Source organism: Carlito syrichta, unplaced genomic scaffold (genome assembly GCF_000164805.1).
Source record: "Carlito syrichta isolate Samal-C Ts95f unplaced genomic scaffold, Tarsius_syrichta-2.0.1 Scaffold314879, whole genome shotgun sequence".
NCBI lineage: Eukaryota > Metazoa > Chordata > Mammalia > Primates > Tarsiidae > Carlito > Carlito syrichta.
In genome coordinates, this window is record NW_007258975.1 from 71726 (window position 1) to 91911 (window position 20186).

Here is a 20186-nt window from a genome sequence, read left to right on the forward strand (position 1 = left end):
GTGATTTGAGTTCTTCAGGGTATATTCCCAGTAGGGAGATTGTGGGGTCATATGGGAGGTCGATATTTAGAGCTTTTAGGAATCGTCACACTGCTTTTCACACAGGTTGCACTAGTTTACACTCCCACCAAGTGTATGTGTTCCCTTTTTACCACATCCTCTCCAGCATCTGTTATTTTTTGAGTTATTGATAATGGCCATTCCGACTAGAGTTAGGTGGTATCTCAGTGTAGTTTTAATTTGCATCTCCTTGATTAGTGAGGTTGAACATTTCTTCATGTGTCCGTTGGCCACTTGTATGTCTTCTTTTGTGAAGTGTCTATTCATATCTTTGCCCACTTTGTAATGGGGTTGTTTGCTTTTTTCTTTTCAGCACATTTGAGTTCCTTGTAGATCCAAGATGTTAGGCCTTTGTCAGACATGGAGTTGGCAAATACTTTTTCCCACTCAGTGGGCTGTCTTCCTGCTCTCTTGATGGTTTCTTTGGCTTTACAGAAGCTTGTCAGTTTAATGAGTTCCCACTTGTCTATCTTATCTCTTATGGCCCGTGCGTTTTGGGTTTTGTTCAGGAATTGGATGCCAGTTCCAATTTCCATAAGGGTGTCCAGCATTTTCTAAGGTTCTTATGGTTTGAAGTTTTACATTTAGGTCTCTTATCCATTTAGACTTAATTTTTGTGTATGGGGATAGATAGGGGTCTTGTTTGGGTCTTCCGCATGTGGTCAGCCAGTTTTCCCAGCACCATTTACTGAATAGGTTCTCCTCTCCCCAGTAGTAGATGGTGGAGGCTTTGTTGAAGATGAGTTGGTTGAGAAATTGAGGTTTTGCTTCTGGAATCTCAGTTCTATTCCATTGGTCTATATGCCTGTTCCTGTACCAATACCAAGCTGTTTTGATTATTGTAGCTTGATAGTAAAGTTTGAAGTCTGGTAATGTGATACCATCTGCTTTGTTTTGTTTTGTTTTGTTTTGTTTTGTTTTGTTTTGCTGAGGATTGTTCTGGCTATTCTTGGTCGTTTGTGTTTCCATATGAATTCCTGTATTGTTTTTTCTAGCTCTGAGAAGAATGTTGCTGGTAATTGATGAGTATTGCATTAAATCTGTAGATTGTCTTAGGTAAGATGGTCATCTTCACAATGTTGATTCTTCCAATCCATGAGCAGGGGACATTTTCCCACTTGTTTGTGTCATCTTTGATTTCTTTGAGCAGTATTTTGTAATTTTCATTGTAAAGTTCTTTCATGTCCCTGGTTAGGAAGATGCCAAGGTATTTCATTTTTTTTGTGTGTGGCTATTGTGAATGGAGTTGTGCTTTTTATTTGGGTTTCTGTTTGTTATTGGTGTAAAGAAATGCGATGGTCTTTTGCAAGTTTATTTTATACCCTGAGACTTTGCCAAAGTCCTTTATCAGTGCGAGGAGGCTTTTGACAGATTCTCTTGGGTTTTCAAGGTACACGATCATGTCATCTGCAAAGAGAGATGCCTTGACTTCCTCTTTTTCCTATTTGGTTACTCCTGATCACCTTCTCTTTTGATTGCTCGAGCCAGGACTTCCAATACTATATTGAACAGGAGGGGAGAGAGTGGGCATCCTTGTCTTGTTCCAATTTTCAGGGGAAATGCTTCCAATTTTTATCTGTTTAAGAGTATGCTAGCTGTAGGTTTCTCGTAGATGGCTTTTACTATTTTGAGGTATGTTCCATGTATGCCTAGATGTTCGAGGGTTTTTATCAAGAAGGGGTGCTGGATTTTATCAAAAGCTTTTTCTGCATCTAATGATATAATCATGTGGGTTTTGTTCTGATGTCTGTTGATGTATTTAATTACATTTATTGTCTTGCGAATTTTTGATTTATTGTAGGGATGAGGTCTCGCCAATTTGCCCAGGCAAGTCTCGAACCCTCGGACTCAGACAATCTACTTACCTCGGCCTCCCAAAGTGCTGGGATTATAGGCTGAGCCACCAAGCCTGGCTAAAACTTTCATAGTACTAAAATAATACAAGATTATTTTAAAATTTCATTCTTTATCTTTTATACTGGGGAACGTTTAGAATTTCTATAATTATATTACTATAATTATAACTGTATAGCAAAAAAAGAGATAATGCAAAAACAAACTGGAATTTGAAGTCAAAAAATTGGGGTTTTATTACCTTGTTACTGCATAAGTCATTTGCTTTTCTGAATCTGAGTTTCCTCATCTAGAACATAAAAATGGTTTTAGAAATCTATTTCATGGGCTGTGAAAAGATTAGCTTGAAGATTATATTTCAGAGAGCTTCCCTCCTTCAACAAATCTGATTAAAGACATGACCCTTACCTGTCCTGTCCTTCAGTTTAGAATCTAGTCATGAAAACACAGAGTACAGTTTAATATAAGTGAGAAGATATATATATAATAAATGATGAGAGCTACCAAATCTCTCCTAGATGAGATTTGCTACACAGTGCAAGAGACTATAATGTACTACACAGTTGTTTGTAATTATTCACTTTCCTATAGCAAAGATTTGCCCTTGTCAAAGAAAACGATGGGGCACTTGTCAGGACCAATTTCCTCTACCTTCTTTATAACAAGAAATTTTTTAAAATGAGTAAACGCCAAGCTGAAATCAGTAAGTAAGTTTGGTGGTGGTTGGCCAAATATTTCTTCTCATTCACTCACTAGAGCACTGCAAGTTCATGGGCATTGTGAGCTAGGTCTGCAACTACATTATTAACTATTATTTTTCACACAGTTTGTTTTCCCACCAATTACATGATGCAGCAACAGGATGAAGAATGGAAACGAAAGCAAATGTGGGTAGGCCCAGTTCATAGGCTGAGGAATGTAGCATTTTCTTCTTTAATGCTAGCTGTTCCCAAATATCATCGATTTTTATAGGTATCATATGAAAAAATGATTTTATGGTCAATTACATTTGGCTTCAAATCCAGGACTTTTCACTCTGAAGTTGCATCCTTTTCACTACCTCACAGGCACTACAATCTATTTGTAGGTTCTTTTATTTATTCAACAAGCATTCACAAGTTCTTTTTTTAAGCAGGGCACTAAAGGATAAAAAATAAATAAAAAGATATCACGTATATAGGCACAATCCTAAGGGAACTGAGAACCCAGAAACTACTGAAGATAACAATGGGCACAGGCAGGAGCAGAAGGGCACTGTGTTGAGGGAAGTACAGGAGCATGGAGTACGTCAACCTAATATGGCAAAAGTAGGGGCTAGGTCAGGGAATGCGGTCAAGGAGAAACCAACACAGGTGCAAAGATGTGGAAGAAACCTAAATGCCCATCACCTGATCAGTGGATAATGAAAATGTGGTACACACACATATGCACACACCATGGTATACTATTCAGCCATGAAAAGGAATGAAATAATGTCTTCTTCCACAACTCGGATGGAACTGGAGACCATCATCCTAAGTGAAATAATGCAGAAACAGAAAACTGAATGCTATATGTTCTCACTTATAAATGGTAGTTAAACTAAGAAACTGCAAAGGCGAGCGTTGGGGCTGGCACGCACATTGAATCTTAACGCTGCGCCGTCTGCGGGCAGCTATCGGGCCACCAGTTTCCCTGCCTTCCATCCTGGCGCCCCCAGCCCTGGCTCACCGGCCCGCTGCCCCTGGCGACCACGCCCTGCGGGCTCAACAGGTTCAGCGTGTTCAATCTGCACAGCGCTTCCTCCATGTTGACCAAGCCACTGCAGGGGCCTCTCGCGCCCCTCCCATGACCCCCACGCAGCCGCCAGGAGGCAAGGATCGGGAAGCCTTCGAGGCAGAGTATCCACTCGGCCCCTCCTGGGTAAAGGAGGCTTTGGCACCGTCTTCGCGGGACACCGGGTTACAGATCGACACCAGGTGGCCATCAAAGTGATTCCCAGGAATCGTGTGCTAAGCTGGTCCCCTTTGTCAGACTCAGTCACATGCCCACTCGAAGTGGCACTACTATGGAAGGTGGGTACAGGTGGTGGACACCCTGGCGTGATCCGCCTGCTTGACTGGTTTGAGATACAAGAGGGCTTCATGCTGGTCCTCCAGCGGCCTTTGCCCGCCCAAGATCTTTTTGACTACATCACAGAGAAGGGCCCACTGGGTGAAGGTCGAAGCCGCTGCTTCTTTGGCCAGGTTGTGGCAGCCATCCAGCACTGCCATGCCCATGGAGTTGTCCATCGTGACATTAAGGATGAGAACATCCTGAATGACCTCTGCTGGGGCTGTGTCAATCTCATTGATTTTGGTTCAGGTGCCCTGCTTCATGATGAACCCTACACTGACTTTGATGGGACAAGAGTGTACAGTCCCCCAGAGTAGATCTCTTGACACCAGTATCATGCACTCCCAGTCACTGTCTGGTCACTGGGTAACCTCTATGACATGGTGTGTGGGGACATTCTCTTCGAGAGGGACCAGGAGATTCTGGAAGCTGAGCTCCACTTCCCTGCCCATGTCTCCTCAGACTGCTGTGTCCTAATCCGTCGGTGCCTGGCCCCCAAACCCTCTTCCCGACCTTCACTGGAACAGATCCTGCTGGACCCCTGGATGCAAACACCAGCTGAGGATGTACCCCTCAACCCCTCCAAAGGAGGCCCCCACGCCTTTGGCCTGGTCCCTGCTGCCCTAGACACGGCCCTCACTGGTTGGAATAGCCATTCCATAACCACATCACAGGGATAGATGGACATCTGTTGATCTGGTTTTACAGGTCATTATAGGTCATTAAAAATCCAGTATTACCAAGATAAGGGATCAGGGGTCAGAAGACAAAGGCCAATCCCAGTCCTGTGAAGGAGCCTTCCTCCAAGAACCTGTGGTCCCTTATTCTGGAGGGGGAAATTCCTTCTCGTTTAGCTAAGGATTATTATTTGGGTGAAGTTATTTCCATTCTCAGCCCCAAAACCCTTATTCTGATGAACAGTCACCCCTACACTGGCATCTCCTACTACCACCACACAAATTTAGTTCACATGCTCTCACTTGGGCAAGGGTGCTTTCCTTCCAATACCCTGTAGCTCTTATTTTAGTAAAGGAACCCTTTGCCCTAGTCTAGAATCCCATTTTGGATCAAGTTGCTTGCCTACCTCAGCCTAGGATTGCTTATTCTGGGGGAGGTGATGCCCTATTGTTATCCTAGGGTTCTTTATCTTGGTGAGGGGACTCTACTCTGTTATCCCAAGTGCTCTTATTCTGGTGAGAAAAACCTTACCTCCATAATTTGGGAAGGAATGGGATATGGACACCACCAGTCACCACCAGAGTCTAGGATGGGATGGATGGATGGTTTTTTGGGGGATGTGCTAGGGACATAAGTCTTGCTATTTGTTCTCCTGGATCCCCCCACCTCCAACTTATGCAGATTCTTGCTGCTTCCTCCTGAGCCGGGATTGTCCAATTGCTAAAATGTAAATGCTTGGCGTATTGGGGGGATGGGAGTTTCAAGTATGCCCTCCTCTCTCTCCCTTCTACCTGGATTATTTGAAAAGCCATGTGTGGAAACCCACTATTTAATAAAAGTAATAGAATCAAAAAAAAAAAAAGAAACTGCAAAGGCATCAGAACAGCATAATGGACATTGAAGACTCAGAATGGGGAGGGCAGAAAGATGGGGAGGGATGGAAAATGTGCCTAGGAGAGTGCAGAAGGTACACTTAAAGCCTAGACTTCTTTGCCACTATACAATGCATCCATGTAACCAAAAACCCCCAAAGCCACTGAAGCAAATATTTAAAAATAAAATAAAATAAATTAAAAAGTACACAGGCAATCCAACTTATGTGTAGCTCCTTTTATTTATTCAACAAGTATTCACAAGCTCTTTCTCTATGCCATTGGTGTGCTGAATGGTAATAAAATGGGATATCAGTTATGGGCACAGCCTTAAGGGAACCAAGACCCCAAAGACCACTGAAATGAAGACCAGAGGAAAGAGAAAGAAGGTCATGTCAGCTGTGAAAGGGAGTGGTAGTTGATGAGTCTCATGGGAAAGGCAGGGGGCAGTCATTATGGTAGGGGGAAGGTTTTAAGCAGAATAATAACAAGACTGGGTAAGCCCTATTGATTCTCTACACTTTCTTTTTTAAAAAAATCACATATACTTTCCACTGCATTTCAAAGAAAATAACTGAAAAAGCTATGGTAATAGCAAATGTCATGGAATTCCTTTTCCAAGGATTTATATCTAGTATCCTTAAGAAGGATTAACCTTTCGGACCTTAATATACAAACGTTTGATTCTTACAAAAACATATCATTCTGTTTTTGTAACTTATCATTCTCATTTGTTTTCATGTTAAATCTATCAAATCATTTTTATTATTTATCTAACACTCTGGTTTGTAGATAATAATTTATTTAAACAGTCTCATCAATGTTAGATATACAGCTACTTTTCTACTGTTTTGCTATTATAAACAGTTCTAGGAACAGGGAAATATTAATTTTTTATTGCCTATAACCTGTTTTTGGACTTAGAAATCAAGCATACTTTGCATTTATGCCTAATAAACAAGGTAGTATAAATTTTAACAGGTAAGGGCATGTTTGATGTGACAAGGCAAACTAAATTTATAAAAGGTACTTTAAGGGTCACCATGGTTTAATTTCAGGAAAGAAACTGGTGGGACATACATAGTTCAGAATTTTAAACACCACCAGAAAAGATTTTTCAACTGTGCTCACCTTTAAACATTTATTAAAAAGAAGGCTTAGTTAATCAGAAACATAGCCATCTAAAATACATTTTCTCAGAATTAATACATTTTAAAATCCCATGATTATAATTATGCCAAACACCATTATATCAAACTAATTTCTTATCAGCAATCAAGCCTGTTTATAAAACTAAGTTATAAAAAAGTCAACATGTTCAACAATTCAAGATCTTCATAAAGTTAGAAAAAAAGGAAAAGGCATTGAATATGAAATTTCTCAGTACGACATCCTGTAAGAAAGAAAACATGAACAGAAAAAAAGAAAATAATAATATAATAAGTTATATAATTCAGTGAAGTCTTGTCTCCCAATGTTAATAAACACAATTCATTTAATTAGGAAAAGCAGTCTTAACAAGGGATATTACAGAAGAATTTCAGAGATTATACTTATGTCAATGAACTGGTCACCTACAGTAAACAAGCACTAAGTATTTTTTCTGACATGACTTCATTTATCGTCTCAAAGAATGTATGAGGTAAAATGGGGCTTAGAGAGGTTAAGTAATTTACACTATTAACAAGCAGTGGGGGCCAGAATTTGAACTCAAATCAGCTGTCGCCAAAGTCCTTGCTCTTTCCATCACACACGAGGGGATAGAGAGACCTGCTTTTATTCATCAGGGCAATTCTTGGGTGGGGAAAGGGGGAAAGTTATATAATATTATCAGAACTCAGAGTCCCCTAAACCCTGACTAAATAATTTCAAATCTCAGGAAATATTTTACTGATAGGACAATCTATTAGCAAGTTCTATCTATTGTTATCTGTAGGCAAGGTTTAGAGGTAAGTTCTATAGTACACCTACCAATATGTTCAAATTTGAAAAGCCTTAATATTTTTCTATTTATAATCATAAACATTATCAGCCCAACAGCAAACAGTTCCTTTACAGAAGGGGGTCACAGTTAGCAAATCTACCCATCAACATGTCTTTTTAAAATCCAGATTCCAGCAAAGGCAATGACAATGGGCATTAACATGTTGCAGTAGCAGCAGTGGCAAAAGCTTGAGAATTAGCTATCAAGAAAGCCAGTCAGTAGTTGGAAGCAATACCAGTCTGAACAATCAAGTGAGAGAAATTGCCCCAGGTAAACAAAATGGCGTCTGTCAGCTGAGGCCTTCCTGGCATGGCCAACACATTCCTCTCTGCCTCTCCTGCCTCATACACACATATGTTCACACATACACTATTGTTTTATCCTAGGTATTTATCATTGGATGGAGGTCCATCAAGAGCATCAGTTTCCACAATAAGGACTGTATACTCCTAGGGATCTCCAAGACACTCTCACAAAATCTGCAAAATCAGAGCTACTTTCATAAAAATACTATTACCATACTTGTTCTTTTCATCATGATGACATTTACCACTTTTTAGTATTTGGAAGTTAAGCTGAAAGCACCTTTAATGTATGCTGATGCAAGAAAGTTGTCTCAAACTGGGCTAGGTGGCTCAGCCTGTAATCCCAGTGCTTTGGGAGGCCAAGGTGAGTGAATTGCCTGAGCCCTCGTCAATTTGAGCAACTTGGCTAGACCTCGTCTCTACAATAAATCAAAAATTAGCTGGGTATGGTAGCGTGTGCCTGTAGTTCCGGCTACTTGGAAGGCTGAGGCGGAAAGATCGCCAGAGCTCAGCAGGGCAAGGCTGCGGTGGCCGGGAGCGTGCCACTGCTCTCCAGTCTGGGCAACAGAGTGAGACTCCAACTCAGAAAAAAACAAAAAAAAAAAAAAAAAAAGAAAAAGAAAGTTGACTCAAGGAAAAGCACTGTGTGACTGAGCTGTGAGCTGAACTGGCATCTCCTTTCATGGACACCATTTTAACATGAAACAAAAATGACTGACAGTCAAATTATGGTTATTAAAAATTTGATGAATGTTTGTTTTTGGAAAATAAAAAAAGTGAGCCAATTATTTCAAAAAAGAAACAAAAAAAGAAATGATAGTATTTCTCACCAAATACAAGAATTAGAACAATCAAGTAAAATTTAGAATTCTAGAAGATGGGTATCTGCTTCCAAGTGCCTGCCTAAAGGCTTCTAAATACTGAAGCTGTCTAATGAGATCAGCAGTGATATTAACATATGCTCTTAGGAGTAAAATAAAATGTCCTTCCTGTGAGTAAAATAAAATATGGAAGATCTGCATAATTTAGTGAGTCAATACTTCCCAAATTACCTTTGCATCATGTTACAAAGTCATGCATGGGCAAAAAGCCATTCAAAGTGCAACATAGACCAATTTGATTTTAATATAACAGAACAGGGAAAGTTAACTGAGATAATTTTAGGTTACACACAACAAGCCTTAAAAAAACCTGAATTTTAGTGTAGTAGCTAATAATATCCAAAATTATTTGGTAAAGACAATTAAAATGCTCCCATTCTAACTAAATATCTGTGTGAGGCCAGATTTTCTTCAAGTTCTGCAATCAGAAGAGCATATTCCAGTAAGATTAAAAAAACCAACAACAACCATATTGAAATCCAGTTACTTAAACCAGATAAAGGTGTTCAGAAATGTAAAACAATGTCTCCCTTCTCACTAAATGATTTCTGGTTTGGAAAATGCAGTTAATGTCTGTGAAAATATGTTTTGTTAACATGCAAAGAATTTAATTCTAACAAATTAACTTTCTAATATAGTGAACAGCTTTAATTTTCAACACGATAAACAGCTATAGATATAGCCCACATGAACAGAAGCTTGCCAGAGTCCTCAATCATTTGTAAGAGGTGGCATGGTGGGGTGAGGCCACAATGTGAGCGTAGCTGGTCCCGAGGGTCACGCAACACAGGGGCTACACTACCGGTCCTCTCCTGACTGTCCCCCTGCACTTCACTCATGATTCTCCCCACTCCATCTGGTCCTCCCTAAATAACATATAACTACCTCCTGCAGAATAAGTCATGGCCCTCACCTATGCCGTGCTATAGGACAACCATAAATTGCTACATGTAGGGTTAAGAAAGGGCTGAATAAAACTATGTGACTTTATAAGGGAAAATAAAAAATACAGGGAGGAAAAAAATAATTTGACTGAACTCAATATATTAAGAGCTCTGCTATCATAGTAGTGAAGTAACTGTACTAGCCCATGTGATCACTGAGCCAAGCTAGGGAGGGTAAATAAATCATTTGGGGCAGAGTAAAAACTAAATACAAGAGAAGCATACGCATACTTTGTTCATGCAGGAAAAGAAATTTGTGTCAGGACCATTATGGAAGCCCAGATGCCCAGCACCAGCCAGGTCTCTGCAGTCACCAACCACTTCCAACACAACCCCAGCCACACTGCCAGGCAGTGGTGACTGAAGGCGTAGGCTGGACATCAAAGTAGCCCAAATAAAACCTGTAAAAATGTCTGATTTTAAACAGAAAAATCTAGTTACGAGTAAATAACTAGATAAACAATTAAAGTTATACAATTACTCATGCGGACATGCACAGACACATTCACCATCTCCCTTTCTCCCTCTCCCTTGCTCCATTAAGCTGCATGTTGTTGGTTCCCTGTACCTCAGCACTGCTGACTGAACTCAGATGAGCAGTTCTCTTGATTGGAAGCCACATTTAATGGCCAGAGTTGGTACAACATTTGGCCTAGATTCATGCACATAATAAACAACCAAACCATTTGTAAAATGATTTAGATTTTAGAATATTCTTTAAATTATACGTACTATAAGACATGATAAAAGACAACAAAAACATGGCATATATTTACTATTTTTGTCAAAGATAAATCTTGGAGCTCAAGAAAAAAATCCTCTCACTTTGTAGAGGATGGAAACTTTGTAGAGGATGATAATTAAAATGTCAGGAGCAACCACCCATAATGCATTACTCTTCTCCACTGCCCATCCACACGGCGAGTAAAATAAAATGTAGGCACACACAATTCTCAAGAATGGAAAAATTTGGAATAATCAAGTGTTCATCTTTTCTGTGTTGGAATCTAAGTTTTATTTGCATTCTGTACAATATGTCTCTGTCTTTTAAAAATACACTATCCCAGCCGGGCTCGGTGGCTCAGCCTTTAATCCCACGCTTTGGGAGGCTGAGGTGAGTGGATTGCCTGAGCCCATCGGCTCGAGACCCGCCTGGACAACTTGGTGAGACCTCATCTCTACAATAAATCACAAAATTAGCTGGGTATGGTAGCACGCGCCTGTAGTTCCAGCTGCTTGGAAGGCTGAGGCAGAAGGATCACCAGAGCCCAGCAGGTCGAGGCGGCGGTGGCCGGGAGCGGCCACTGCCCTCCAGTCTGGGTGACAGAGTGAGACTCCAACTCAAAAAAATAAAAAATACACTATCCCAAACATAATACAACTGCATCAAGTACATCATGTACTATAAACTCATTACTCTAATATGTAGCTATAATACACATTCCCTGTTCCCTACCTGCCCTCCTCCCATACATAAATTATATGCTTGAGCACACACATACAGACACGAAAACTGCCAAGCTCTTAAGTGTGGAACAAGGACATCTTCCAAGAATTACCAATACAGAAGGCAAGGCTGTTGATGATACTCTTGCCCCTACACTAGCCTAACTCCACACATCCCCAATACACAAATGAGAAGGATGCCCAATGACATCAGGGACTATACCGCTAGATGCAGGGGCTGGCCCCAAACTTCAGGACTCTCTCTGTTCCCAGCTCACCAATTACTTGCTTCTTTGGTACCATCAGTACGAGGTGCCAGTAGCGGATGGCACTATTTTAAGGGTCCCTGCCCTCAACAAGGTTCTCTGTGGCCCATTTCCTTGTGCTGCTTTCTGCTTCTGGGACACTTCGTCCTGAAAGACTCACTTTCTTGAGATGGCTTCTAACGAAGAAGACTTTTCTTTCCTTCTGTAGAGCACCCATTATTCCACAGTCATTTGTTCTTGATTGTGTTTCGTTTAAAGTATGTGTTTCATTTAAGTGGCTATTCTAAGATAAACACAAAGTTGACCATATGTCTTTTAGCTTTAGCCAGATCATTTCTAAAATAAGAAAGTATGCTCTACTGTTGTCCCTTCCACCCCTGTCTAATATTCACAGTGGTGATGCTTTGACCAACTTACACTAACATTTCTTCATTCACAACACAGTTATTGTGCTGGACACTGCACCACGTGCTAGGACTAATGGTAAAAAAATCAGATACTATGGTCCTTGAAGAGGAAGCTTCATCTATATAATCCAACTACATAGCTTACCATGTAAATAAAACCTAGCTACTGAAAATAATTTAGATTAATGTAAAATCATCAGTTTATCAAAATTAAAAATGTTCCTTCAAGTGTTTTTCAAGTATTTATCTACATGACATATTAAATCTGGAAAAGGTTCTTTCAAGAATATTTAGTTGTTCTTTCACTCTTCACTAGGGCACAGCCCTCTTTCATTAGAGATATTGCATGGGAAGTGGTGAGAGCACGCAACCCATGGCATCACAGATATGATAGTCACATCACACTGCATCCAATAAAATCCCACAGGACTTCTTAATTTTAAAAGACCACATAAAAGGAGGCCCTCAACCTTCTACAAAAAGTTCCCATTCCCTATTCTGTCCATTGGAATCATATCAAGATAAATCACAGTTAGATCACAACCAAGTATTAAAAACATTATTTTCACTTGAAATGTTCTACTTAGTTTGGGAAATGCACTTGTTCAAAATTCTTCTAAAGAAAGAAATTGAATTTTACAATACTTTAAAAGATAAAATAATCAAGATTAGTTTTTAATCTGGGAGGTATTATATTCTATTTCAACACTCCTTGTCTGGGAAGCATGTGATTTATCTAAGCTGTTTCATCACCAGTGACAGTCTCCATACCTGTGTGGCTCCGGATGTGAACTCTCAGGGTACCACTGCTGGCAAATTTCTGGCCACAATATGGGCAGATTTTCTCCTTTTCTCCTGTATGTGTCTAAATGGAAAGAAATACAGAAGTTGAAGATAAATATAAAGAGTTAGGTAAAGATGATTAAGTGCCTCTGACGGTAATAAATCCTTATTTTCCAGGATAATGTTTCATTAAAATGATTTAATTTCACAATGGGATTTTAAACAATTTATGATGAATATTCTCACTGGTTCAAAAAAAAAAAAGAAAAAAGAACAATTTACAATCAAGTATTAGTGTTAATTTGAAAATAATTCTGCAGTTTACTTTTTAAGCCTTTATGGAGCCCCATCTAAAAATGAGTAAGTTATATGAAACTAGTAAATGCTAGCAAAAACACATACTCAAAATGGGGCTACAGCTGCCTTTGACTGTTGCCAAGAAATACTTCCTTTGAAGCATTTTCACATTCTTTGTGTGCATTTAACTCATGAGGACAGGATTAATCTCAATAAAGTCATCTGTTACTTGCGTTATACTGTTTGACTAGACTGGTTTCACTGCAAAGCAAAAAAGGAATATAAATCGCATTTGACCTTTAAATGCAGCAGGTGTTAACTGAACAGTCCATTTGAAAGAGCATTTCTCCCCTCAACATGCCTTCAATCTAGGCATAAAACAATCACAGGAAGAAAGGTGAATGAGTATCAGCAAAAGTGAGCTACAGTAAATGCTGGAGAGTTCAAAGAGAAAGGAGTGATCCCTCCCTGAAAGAGGAGGCAGTGGGACACTTTAAACTGGTCTACAAGCTCATCAGGAGACTAGTACTTCTCCCAATGTCAAAACTGATCACCCTAACAGACAAGAGGTCAGAGCTATTTCTCAAGTCTCCATGTTTCTCAGACTTGGAAGGGGGACAGAGGGAACAAGCAGCAATTCCTGTAGACACTTGTACATTCTATTTGAGACTGCTTCTAGAATGTTTTTCAATGATAACCTAAAAATTAGTAAAAGCACCGCCATTTCATCTGCGTTACAATAAAAAAACACAGCCCCCAGGGACTGTGTTTACATTTGTTCTTATGCAAATTACCAGCAAGTACTATTATTTGAGTTGCCATAACTAAAAATAAAGGAAAAAATAATAGGAAAGGTTTTTAAATATGACATGTTCCCAGAAAAGAAAGCTGGTTGAGAGAGAAAGGGGGATGGGGCAATTACCTTACCACCAGGCAACTTAAAAGAACCATCAACATAGAAAATATTTCCATCTTCCATATCAAATTCGTTATTAACTTTAATGTAATTGGCTTAATAGCCCTATTGGTATTTAATTTGCAAATTCACCTATTTGTATTATAACCTGTATTTGGACATACATGACCATATATTTAATTTTTGAAGGAGCCATAAACTAAATACCTTTGTCAACATCTGTGTCTTTTATAATTTTTTTCCCTTTAAAAGATTTATACTATTCTCCAGTTTGAGAAACAAAATTTAATTAACTCCTACACTAATCGACAACACTGTGTACAACAGGCTTTACCTTCATTCTGCATTTGGCAAGTACTCAACTTTCCATTTCACTACAAGCTCTTATACAAAAGAGTCATCCACCTTTACACCTCAGTAAGAGCCTTTACTCCCCTGGTCCACATGATGGTTCAATGATCATATAACAGACCTGTCTTCTCATTTCCCCAAAGAAAAGGTAAAATACAAAAATTCTTTCTTGATTAGCATAAGGCTGTCTAGAAATTATATACACCTATTATTATAACACTGTATTATTCCAAACAGGTAACTACCAATTTACTTGTAATAGCTTTATAAAATCACAGCAGTCCTTTTGCTGCTATATATTTCATTGTTCATTTGGATGACCCAAGACTTGTCAATACTAGAAGTTTCTAACTAAAGGATATCAAATTATATTAATAAAAAGAATTAAAATTTCCTTTCACTTAACTCAAAAATATATCATATTATTAAGTATGGAATATGGTTAAGTGATTCTAAAAGACATTAAAGATATACTTAACCGCCTTAACAATGGATAAGAAAGCCTAGAAACAGCTCACTATAAGAACAATCCTGGATAAATGTATAGGATGAAAATGAGCAATACAGTATAAAATATACTCGGTGACAATCTATTGTTGCAGACAACTAAATCTCTTTTGAAAACTCATTACACTTTTCCCTCATTTATCGAAAAGCAAAAAAAAAAAAAAATTGTTAAAGTCATGCAAAAAAGTAATTCAATCAAAGAAGGCTGAAAAACTATTCTTTTCAGAGATTTTAAAAAGGAAAACATTATCATTATTACTAAGCATTAAAGATATAGGCAAAGAAAGTTACTCAACTCAGTTCTTTTGAGACAGTGTATTAAGGATATGTACCAAAGCACAAGTCATATGAAAGCAGGAGTCTTTTCCTCACATACAATCAGGAAGAAAACTACCTCACTTCATTGTTATTTCTAAAGTAAACATTTAAAACTTTTATTGCATTTGTTACAACATAAATTTTGCTATTCCAAAAATATACTTATTGGACAAATAAAAAACAAACAGTTGATTTGCTTGTTAGCACAACACAAAATATATAATCACCAAATCACTATAAGAATACTTTATTTGAGTTAAACAAATGCTTATCAAGTCCTGTTCTGTGCCAGGGGCTTCCCTGTGCCCTAGAGATGAAAGATGGAGGACAATTCCAGTCCTAAAAGGCTCAGTCTAATAACTTGCCAATAAACAAAGGAATTAGCTTTGAAAAATAAATGTGATAAGGGACTACTCCTATTTATCTAAGAGAAAAAGCATACATTAATCAAAAAATGTACACATCTGATAAGCTCTGTATGAACCACCTCTAAGCATAGCTAAGAGTTATCAAGAACCTATATCTGACTCTGAGGTTCTCTTACCTGAAAAAGATGTCTATTCTGAAAAATGAAGCGAACATCTTTTGAAGAGCTGATATAAACCATGCATTTGTCATTTTGGGTAAATTAATGATAAATTAATATAAAATTATCACATAATAGTTAACAATATATGCTCCATACTATTTAAGTATATAATCCATTTAAGTAAATGGAAGGCTTCTACTTACTTTCTTATGACTTCTAAGCACTGAAGGTGTAACAAATGCCTTGTTACATAGCTCACACCTGTATTTCTTGTGTCTTTCATGGACCACCTGAACATGAACATTTAACGTATCCTTTCTTTTAAAGGTAGCATCGCAGTGATGACACTTGAAAGTCCTCTCACCTTAGAAACAAAAACTCAAATAAGAGAAACATAAGATGCAACAGCCGGGATACAGCAGGGTCCTATTTACCACCTACCATGTACACTAGATAGTTATTTTCTCCAAAAAGTTCGTTTTATAACTCTAAGAATTTATCATAATTTTTACAAAAAATTTCATTTCCATATTTGCTAATTCTCTGTATGACTAAGGGAAAGTCTCTTAATCTTACATTTTTAGTCTGTTCAACTAGAAAATGTGGAAATTAAATTAGCTAATTTCCTAAAGGTTCCATTAACATTTTTTGAAAGTTCTAGGACAGAGGCTGGAATTTGAGGTAAACAGACTCCTGCAGTGACACATGGTCTCTGTCAAGCAAGTGAGTTAACTTTGGGGCCTCTCCCAAGCACCCCCTACTCCCCTGTCTCAGGAATCTGGACTGGAGGCTCCCTAACTTGGTTCTTAGGCTGTTGAACAGCTTTCTGGCCTCTCAGAAAGGCAGGTTTGATAGGAACAGGGGATTAAGACTGGTGGTCACCATATTTCACACTGGAGGCCTAGGGAGGAGGAGCTTTATCTTCTTTTCTAGTCTGAGCCTGAAGGAAAAGCAACTCTAGAAACTATGTTTAGGAATCTATGGTACTTCTTAACTTTCACATAATGCTATCTTTGGAGCTCTTCTTAACACATAGCCCTAACATTTAGCAGTCCATTTTAAGTACAATTTCAGCAATGATATGCACAATTGAAAGCACTTTATGCCGGGCTCGGTGGCTCAGCCTGTAATCCCACGCCTTTGGGAGGCTGAGGTGAGTGGATTGCCTGAGCCCACAGGTTCGAGACCCGCCTGGGCAGCGAGACCTCATCTCTACAATAAATTAAAAAATCAGCCGGGCGTGGTAGCGCATGCCTGTAATTCCGGCTACTCGGAAGGCTGAGGTGGAAGGATCGCCGGAGCCCAGTAGGTGGAGGCTGCGGTGGCCGGGAGCGGCCACTGCACTCCAGTCTGGGCGACAGAGTGAGACTCGAACTCAAAAAAAAAAAAAGGAAAGCACTTTATAACAGGATGGTATAAAATACATGTAGCACATAATTATATGAACAAGGCAGATTAGTATTTGAATATGCTTTCCCTTTTTAGAAAATAATCATATCAGCACAGATTCTCATATCATATTGCCTATGAAGCACAATATAGAATTAACTAAATTTCTATATCTAAATAAGAGATTGCCTCAATTTCAGTCAAGCTCTTCTAACTTCCTTCCATTATAACTAGCACTACATTTAGAAATGTGAACATCCTATTATTTATTCATACCAAATGGAAGGGAAAAAGGGAGGGAGAAAGGGAGAGAGGAACAAAAAGAAGAAAAAAGAAAAAGTAAAATTACCTTCCCTTTTGTCTTTTCAAGTAAAATTATAGCTCTCTAATTTAAAATCCCTTAGAGATCTGTTGACATTAGATATTTAATGCAAAGTCACAGCTAAACCATGAATGAACTGTGAGGACTCTGAGAACTATTTGTTGCCTTTGTGTATTTTTGTTGCAGGGTACAATTTTTGTAAACTACTTTGTATGTACATATTTTTTAGATTTATTTAAACATTTTATTTGTGCAAAATGTGTAGCCAGTGAGAGTATAAGGAAATACCAATTTATATAGTATTACAAATATTAATGTTAACAATATCAGAGCTATTCAAGCAATAAAAAAGATTTTTTTAAAAAAGTCCTCCAAGATAACTACCAAGTGAATAAAAATGTTGGTCCCTGTACAAAAATCACATCAAGCAAAGCCAAGGAAGTCCTTACCTTTCTTCTTTCATATTTTAATTCCATATTTTTTGTCTTAAATTTATCTGAATTGTTAAATTCTGATGAGACTTTATATGGTTTTATCAACTTTCTCTGTCTTAAGTTTATCAGAATTTTTCCCTGTCTTAATACTTAGATGCTAGCCAGCACTCTACCCTTTTGTTTTCAGTATATTGGGAAATAACAACAATTTACAAAATGATCATGACAAGTTATTCTTGATATTTTGAGCCAGACTGCTGATGTAATTTTCTAATAACAGCTTTCATATTTTGAAGTAAAATAGGTTTTAATGTTCATAATGTGTAAGACAAAACCTAGTATTTTGTCCTATTTCAGCCATTTCCGGTTTTCCCATCCTTTTCACTCCCTGATGTCTAGCTTTACCTTAAATAACTTATTTACTCACTCAGTTACCAAAGTTGATTTTCCTGACCAAGGCTCATGATGTAGCCTTACAAAGTCTCTGATTAATGTGCCAATCAACATCACATTAAAATCATAACACACAACATAGTCTACAAGCAGTCTCTTTAATCTTATTCCTCAAATTGGTAAGAAGCAATAAGCTGAAATCAAAAGTACAATCTTTTAAAAAATTCCTTTCCAAAGCAAAATTTCTAGGGTATCAGGACAAATTTAGCCATATAAATCTTAATAGCATGAATGAGGCTCATTTGTCTAAATTCCTATCTAAAATCCATTCATCTCATAACAGTTTTTTTTTTAGTAAAAATGGTAATGAAATAGGATGGAAATTTCCTGTATTGCACAACAAATTCTATTTCTTAAGCGCACAGTTTTTTTGCATATATATATATGCATATAAATATATATACATGAAAAATGGAAGGTTGTGTTAATAACATATATATGCATATATATATATATATATATATATGAAAAATGGAAGGTTGTGTTAATAACTTCTCCAGAGCTGTAAGCTGAATGCAGTATGTCATGAGAGCAAAACACTACCTTTTCTACGGGAAGCAGATTGCAATTCATCAGAATCATTACTACTCAGTACTTTAAAAAAAAACTTAATATTTTCATTATTTTTAATTTTAGACACTTCAATTTGACAAGAGAAAATTTCTTCCGAGATACTTTACTGTACAACCAATTGTCAAAATTGATTTTTTTTTTTGTTTTCCTCAGAACTATTAAAATTTAAGCAGCAGTAGGAACTTCATATGTATAGAGAATCTTCTGCTGACTAAACAAAACAAATTAAAAGTAAGAAATATAAATACTACCCATGGTACACATTTTTTTTCATTAATTTTAGATACAATAGTGTAGTAAATCTCAGATTACTTCAACATCTGAACAGAGAACCCACTTTAAAACTCAGCTTAGCAATAACATGTTCTTCTCAATAAAGTGATGTCCTACAGGGATACAGCTGTACATTCTGTGGTGTTGTAAAAGAGCTCTGAAGCCGGGCTCAGTGGCTCAGCCTGTAATCCCGTGCCTTTGGGAGGCTGAGGTGAGCGGATTGCCTGAGCCCGCGGGTTCGAGACCCGCCTGGGCAGCGAGACCTCATCTCTACAATAAATCAAAAAATCAGCCGGGCGTGGTAGCGCACGCCTGTAATTCCGGCTACTCGGAAGGCTGAGGCGGAAGAATCGCCGGAGCCCAGCAGGTCGAGGCTGCGGTGGCCGGGAGCGGCCACTGCACTTCAGTCTGGGCGACAGAGTGAGACTCCAACTCAAAAAAAAAAAAAAAAAAAATCAGCCAGGCGTGGTAGCGCATACCTGTAATTCCGGCTACTTGGAAGGCTGAGGCGGAAGGACCGCCGGACGGAGCTCAGCCAGTCGAGGCTGCGGTGGCCAGGAGCAGCCACCGCACTCCAGTCTGGGCGACCGAGTGAGACTCCAACTCAAAAAAAACCCAAAAACAACAACAACAAAAAAAAAAACAAAGTAAAAGAGCTCTGAGTATAACTGTTGAAGTTTCATGGTCTGTTTGTATAGAACTTAATCCAAAATTTTTAAAAATGCCCCTACCAGAAGAAGTAAGAACTCCAGGACACATAGGTAAGTAAGAAAAGACTTAACTATCAGAGACCTGGATGCTACTTCTTGTGTGGTGAAACCCTGAGTATGTCAGTGCTTCTGGGTCTCGATATTCTCAATACTCCTCAAGTTAAGGTGTTAAATTAGATGAGCACTCTGATCCTTTTCAACCTTAAAAATTTGTGAGCTAATAAAATCATGCCAGATACCTGCATGTTTTAAAGCATCTGAAATGTTTCTTTAATCATTATATTTAAAGAAAACAAAAACGTGTTTGAAAACAAAACTCAAAGATACCTTACTGAATATAGAAAATGTTTTTATACACAAACTTTAATGAGAAGAAATAATATAAAATGAAATGTATCATAAAATGGTAAATCTTACAGTGGGAAAATAAAGCTAAGATAGAGGAAGAAAAGGTGAAAGAATTTTCCATCCTTTTTTATGTTTAAAAAATTACATCACTGCTTATAGGTATACCTGTAGGATGCCTACATTCTCAGAGAT

At 38.2% G+C, this 20186-nt stretch overlaps 1 protein-coding gene and 1 pseudogene across 1 annotated transcript in view; one reads left to right on the forward strand and one right to left on the reverse strand.

Annotated features, from left to right (window-relative positions):
- Positions 1-20186, reverse strand: part of PRDM5 (PR/SET domain 5) — a gene marked incomplete at its 3' end in the record, with an annotated part of 194276 nt that overhangs the window by 59990 nt on the left and 114100 nt on the right. The window contains exons 12-13 of the mRNA XM_021706015.1: positions 15696-15856; positions 12563-12656 (exon numbers count right to left, since the gene is read on the reverse strand). Of these exons, the coding sequence (XP_021561690.1) occupies positions 12563-12656; positions 15696-15856 (255 nt within the window). The remainder of the gene's footprint in view (positions 1-12562; positions 12657-15695; positions 15857-20186) is intronic.
- On the forward strand, positions 3701-4635 carry LOC103274791 (annotated as a pseudogene).